We start from the raw sequence: 6429 nt of genomic DNA on the forward strand, positions 1-6429 counted from the left end.
CGGTTCGCGTCCTCCGGAAAGTCGGCGGGCTGAGGGGCCCGGGGAGTTTTCTTACATAAAGCGCGCATCTGTGTGCTGGAACAGCCGCCCACGTCCCCTGCTACAGCACATACGTAGTTTGGGTTTTTATCGTGGCGGTGACTTCCTGAAAGGTTTGGAAATGCCCGAAGTGGTGACTGCACTGCAGGGACTCACAGAGCTCCCTGGTGCTGCATCCCGGCTCCACAACGCTATTGGCACTGAATGCCTGCCCAGCTATGCAGCAGGAGACACCGAAGTGACAGCTGCAGCGCTCAGCTCTACAAGTTGCTTTGCTTCCAGTAGCACATAGCAGTGCAATGGCTCTTCTCTCCCCACCTTGACATGTGCGGGCCATGGAGCTGCGTGCAGACCCTGACTGAGCCGCTCGGTGCATTTGGGCACCACCAAGCTGGGTTCCAAGGCGGCCTGGGGACAGAGCCAGCAGCCAGTGAGCGCCCCACACCTCGTGTCCCGGCCCAGCTGCCTGCTGCCCCGTGTTCCCATCCCTCAGGCCCTGCTTGGCACACGGGATGTGGGACTGCGGTGCCCGCTGACAGCCACCCGCTGTTCTGCAGCCCTGGGAAACCAAGAATAACAGCACTTGGGGGATGTGTTTATGTCACAAGCGCTCTAAAATTGCACAATTACACATTGTTTTTTTGTTGTTTTTTTTTTTTCCCCTGCGTTATGAGTATTAACTGCCAACACCCACCGAAATCTGATGTAATTAACTTCTGTCCTTAAGCGAGCCCCTTCCCACAGTTTGGGGGTACTTCCCATGAGGTCCCTGGGACCTGCACGGAACCACAGAGTCGCCATGGATGGTGGCACAGGCACTGAGGAGCTGTGCAGCACTGAGAGCCTGCAGCATCCATTGGAGGCACAGGGCAGGGAGAGCAGAGCCATCCACACAGATCCGCACAGCTAATTGAAAACAGTGCTGGGGTGGGGAATGGTGTTTGTAATTATGAACGCAGCTATTAAAATATCGTTTTGCTTTTTAGACCGCCTGATTCTAGCATGGGTATGAAGGAGCTATATTTGAAGAAGTTAATTATTTCCAATGCTTTGGAAAAAAGGAAGTTTAAGCTGCAATTGGAGCTCCTTTATCGCTTTTAACAGCTGCCATAGGGAGCTGGTTTGCACTCATTCCGCTCTGCCCCAGCACTGAGAGCAGCCCCAGCCCTCCTCAGTGATGGATGCTGCCCACACTGGTGGCCTGCATGTGGGACAGGGGAAGGCTGTTGGGGTTTGTCTTTCTGCAGGTCTAACTGAATGGGGTCTGCTTCTTCAATATGAAAACCGTAGATCAAAACTGAAGTGAAAATGGGATGCTGTGAATGTTACTAACAGATAAAAAGAAGTTGTTTTTTTTGGATGGCAGAGCTTTAATTATAAAAAGCATTGTAAAAAATCTAGATTGCATATTTACTCATTTGGTCCATACAACAGCCAGCAAAATCAGCCCGTATCGATGGGATAAGCAGGAAGAAATATGTTAGTTTGCAGAGCACAGCATTCCAGTCCAAGATAGCATTGAAAAAAACAAATTGATTCTTCTATTAGTCAAATCTCTATTAAATTATCCATACTTCCCAGTGAGCAAGTCCATGGATCGGGATCCTATTAATGTATCGATGGTGAAGGCTGGATATGCTGGTATCTAAAAAACACCCACGGAACGAAGCAGCTGCCCCCCTCATACAGCATCATTCCGGGGATGGGGAATGCCACAGAGCTCTGCAAGCAGCACAGCCAAAAACATGGATTTTGGAGGGTAGGGATGCAGGGTGCAGAATGGTGCAAAGGGAAAAGGCACAGGGAGTGACTGTGGGTGGGATGGAGAGCGTTTTTGTTGAGGCCTCGTCAGTGTTTGGCATAACAGGTCTGCCCTGCTCTGTTATCTGTGCACCCGTCAGCTCCTGGGAGTCACTTTGATGAAGGAATCAGAGGAAAATTGGAAAATACCTTCAGCTCGAGGCCTGAGTCAAGTGCTGTTATTAATAGCGTGCTTAATTACGAGTGGCATCTAAATCAGGTGAGTCTGGGAAGGTAAGATGAAGGGGGAAAATTGCCGTAAGAGCCTCTGATTACCGAGTAAAACACAATTAGCCGTTCTCAAAGAGCAGCAAAGCCCACACCTGATGACCACCACCTGCAGCCCGGGCTGTGTGTCCTGCAGGTCTCCCTCCTCGTGGAGGGGCCCGTTGCGGTGTGCACGAGGCGTGGCTGCTTTTTGGGTGTCCTGGTGCAGGGCTGGGTGTCCCTGTAGCAGCTCCTTCCCTTTGCTGCAGGGGGGCACAGCAGCCAACCTGGGCTGTGTGCTGGGATGCACATGTGCAGTGCAGGCGCTTGGATCTGAGCAGAGCTGGTCTGTGCACTCAGTCCTTCCTAAGCCCTTTTTGTAGCGGGTGCCTGAATTTCAGAGCTATAAGGTGACGTGCTGCTTTCAGATATTGCTATTATTACTAATTTATTTAATGAAAAATACTCCTCTGACTTCAAGGTCTCAATTAACATTCTTTTTCGTTACAACTTTCTGTTTCTGTGTAATTTTAGCATCATACCAGGACGAGGAACGGAACTTCAGGGAACTGCTTTGACACACTCTGCTCTGCCATGGGGTTAACAGCAGCCCCATGCACCCCATCCCCGATGGCAGTGTGCTCACTTGGCAGCAGCAATCAGCTCCGTCCCAGCAGCTCCCACCTATCCCTGCTCCTCACATCCGCTGCCAACGAGACTTCTGCTTTGCTCAGTTCAATCAACAACTCCTTGCCTGCCAGTGGATGTTGCTTTTCTGCAGGTAGTTTTAGGGCCTGTGCTGCACTCTGGCTGCCTGGCAGTGGGAGTGGGAGAGCAGACAGAGGTGTGGGACAGAGACCCACCGTCAGCTGAACATCATTGTCTGTCCATGCGGGAATCAAAGCTTTTAGTGATATTCAAAGTCAGCATCACACGCCGAAGCAATCGTTGGCTGCTGCAATCAGCAGTGATGAACAATCATTATGAAGTGCAAAAGGAGCGTTGTTAATACGAGGCTACGTCTCCAGGTCAGTTTGCCTGCACGATTTTATGAGCTTAAAGACCTCCACACCTCAATTTTAAAAATGATTTCCTCCCAAGATATTTACCTCCTCCACTTTTTTTTTCTGAAAACCATAATAATAGCAGTAATTCTGTCCTGGATTCCAGGCATAAGCTGAAGAACAGGAGGAAGAGCAAAGCAAGAGATTCCCACGTCGAGACCATGGAGCTCAGGAAGCTGCAGTGCTCTGCAGCCGTCTGAACTCGGAGCGATGTTTGACCTCAGATGATGAACAGGAGCTTTGCCTTCTTGCTGTGCAATGCCAGATCACCAGAAAAGACCTTGGCTAATGCTTGTAATGATATCATGGCTCAGATTGGCTGTACGAGCAGGTTGTATGCTACTTACCAGCAGGAGGTGATGGGATTCAATGGAGACACATATCTCTATTTCCAAACCTCCTCCGGGAACAACAAGCAACTCCAGTTCCATGAAGAAATTCAGACTATCTCCTCCTTAAAAACGTGACACTTATTAAACAAACAGAAATAAATACTTCTTTTCTCCCATGTTCTACTTCTGCATGCTGGGACAGAGTGAGAGCTGCGGCCGTGGAGTGAGAAGGCTCATAGAAGAGGTCAGTGCTCAGCCATAACAACAGCGGTGCACTTTTGCAGGGCTGTGGTATTTCCAGGGTGTTGTAGTTGGGCATTCCCTGCACAGGACATGAAGGGCCGTGCCACGCTGGCTGTCAGAGCAGCCTCTGTCCCGGCCTCATGGGCAGCACTGTGAGCTGGAGCTGCCTTTCGCTGTCCGGATGCATCGGCTTGATAATCTGTGCAAAGCTGTGTGGTCGGTGCAGCCCACCTGTCTGAGTTTTATAACCAGTTCCTGTTGGCATCAGATGCTGGACTGCTCACGTCCCCCTCTGACTACACTGGAGAACAGCTGAGGTTCCTCTCACTGAAGGGCTGAATTTGGATGAGAAAACCACTGTAACATTGGGTAATTAATCTGTCAGCCAGATAATTTCTGCGGGGCTCTCACTTCTCTGTCTACAACCTCAATGAATCTCCCAGCTCGCAGCTTTAATCCTATTCTCTGCCTTTTAATCTCCTTTTTTTCACTCTAACTTTCACAGTTCCTACTATTCAGTGGGAATAACCAAAGCCAGGTGAGCACAGAGATTCTGTGGCACATACTGAATGCCTGGAGACAAGAACAGAGCTCCTGGAATGGAATTCCTCTGTTTCAGGCAGTCCACCGCAACAAATAAGGGACTTAACAAAAAGAAATGCTATAAAAATAAAGGAGAAAGAGTGATTTGTATTTGGAGGAACTATGAGTGCAACTTCATTCAAAACCAGCCTAACATACCGTGCAGAACTGCCTGAGTGCAGCTCTGAGCACTGCCTTCTCTGATCAGGTAGGAACTATCTGCTAAGTGCAAAAGTTGGAAAATTTTGTAGCTGTTTAACAGCAAATCACAAATCTGTCCTCATTTATTTTTCCCAACACATTTATTATTGAAAGATGGTTTGGTGAGTGCCATAAGTAAGCAGGCAGTGTTCCCGAGCCCTGAAATTTGTCACTTTGGTTACATCTTTCTGATCTCTGACGGAGTGTTTTCTGCAGGAGGACAGGAATGCTAAATAAGGCATCAATAATGCAAGAGATCCGTGAATAATCACCCGAGTGCTTGAAAACGAGTGGACAGTGTGATCATATGGTAGAAGAAAAATAACGTTAGCTGCATATTTATCAATGCCTGGTGCCATTAGCACAGGATCTAGCAATAGCTCAAGGCTTCTAGGAGGCAGTGCACAGGAGACAGTGCACACAGTGCTTTGGTTCCCAGTCATACAGGAGGAGGACACGTCCTCAGAGCTTGTTTGGGCCTGGCCAGTATGCAGCTGTATGGGGTAATGGATGGGGATGGCAAACAGCACCGATGAGATGAGCACTGTTTGTATGCTTGTCTTATGCTGCTGCATTTTAGCCCTGTCTTTCACTGAACCGACGTGTCTATTTTAAAAAGGACTTCTGAGTGCAAACATTTGATCCCGGGAGCAAGCGCAGTCATTGGGAACTGTACCAGAAAGAACAGCCCCTCTCCCACTGCTGTGTTGGAGTCACTCGAGCAGCCTGCGCTTCGGGTAACTTTGGAACTGAGCTCTTTTGGGGCTGAATGAGAGGGGCCCACCAGCTCCATCAGGGGAAAAATGGCCGCGGGAAATACAGAGTGAATGTCAGTGTGTGTCTAACAAGAACTGATGGAAAATGCAGAATTGTCAACAGATGCAGTGAAATGGCATCCTCCGGGAGGAGGCAGGTCCTGCCACACACGGCACTGCCACTGGGCTCCAGGAACGAGTTAATGCCACTGAGGAACAAGCGGAGGGATGGCTGAGAACGGCAACATTGTTTTTCCCTGATGTCAGCAAAGAAACCCAAACACAAAGAGGTGAATGTAGTGCTATGAGAGGGCCCTTGAGAGAGCTGAATGCTGGGCCTGTGCCAGGGCACCCAGCAGAATTAGAAACCGCACGGGATGACCAAGTGTTTCCTGGAAGCAGGGGCTGCAGGCAGCTGTCGGCAGGCAGGGCTGTGTGCGGGGGCACTGCTGGCCTGTGGCACTGCTGGCAGTGTTGGTAGGCTTGAGGAGATTCACGTCCATAAAGGACTCCTTCTGTTTTACTTTGTAGCTCAGCGCAAGGCGTCTTATTTCCTCCTGTAGGATGCACACGTCGAGCCTTTCCTGAATAATTCGATTGATGTTGCATTTGGTGGGTGGTGCTCCGGAGGGTATTAGGTCTAGCTACGGTAGAGACATTGCTTTGCTTTAACACCAACTGCACATCAGATCTTCTTTGTGTAATGTGGGGAAAAAAACAAGGATCTCCTGGAAGGAGTCCAGCCACAAAGAGGATAGAAGACCTGGAGCATCTTCCCTATGAGGAAAGGCTGAGAGACCTGGGGCTGTTCAGCCTGGGGCAAAGGAGGCTGAGATGGGATCTGGTTAATGTTAATGAATATCTAAAGGGAGGTGGGAGGCAAAAGGATGAGGCCCGGCTCTTCTTGGTGCTATGTAGCGATAGGACAAGGAGTGATGTCCTGAAACTTGGACATAGGAAGCTTCATACTAACATGTGGCAGAACAACTTTGCGGTAAGGCTGAGGGAACACCTCGTATGGGAAGTCTGAGACAAGATACGCTGACAGAGATGCCCGCACTAACACGCGGTACCACTGCAGGCAGCACGAGGGGGAGCCGGTCGGAATGCACCGCCCAGCCCACAGCGGAACGTTTTGGCCAAGAGCCCGGATCCCCGAGGGCAGCACCCGTCGGGAGCCTCCACGGGGCACCAGCAGCAGGAGTG

The 6429-nt window shown here is 50.0% G+C and overlaps 1 protein-coding gene across 1 annotated transcript in view; it reads right to left on the reverse strand.

Moving 5' to 3' along the window:
* Positions 1 to 6133: 6133 nt before the first annotated feature.
* The window catches only part of LOC104911854 (nuclear receptor subfamily 4 group A member 2-like), a 1098-nt gene continuing 802 nt past the window's right edge, over positions 6134 to 6429 (reverse strand). Inside the window, exon 2 of the mRNA XM_010714080.3 lies at positions 6134 to 6298. Coding sequence (XP_010712382.2) covers positions 6134 to 6298 — 165 coding nt within the window. The remainder of the gene's footprint in view (positions 6299 to 6429) is intronic.

This window comes from Meleagris gallopavo, chromosome 7 (assembly GCF_000146605.3).
Source record: "Meleagris gallopavo isolate NT-WF06-2002-E0010 breed Aviagen turkey brand Nicholas breeding stock chromosome 7, Turkey_5.1, whole genome shotgun sequence".
In the NCBI taxonomy this organism is placed as follows: domain Eukaryota; kingdom Metazoa; phylum Chordata; class Aves; order Galliformes; family Phasianidae; genus Meleagris; species Meleagris gallopavo.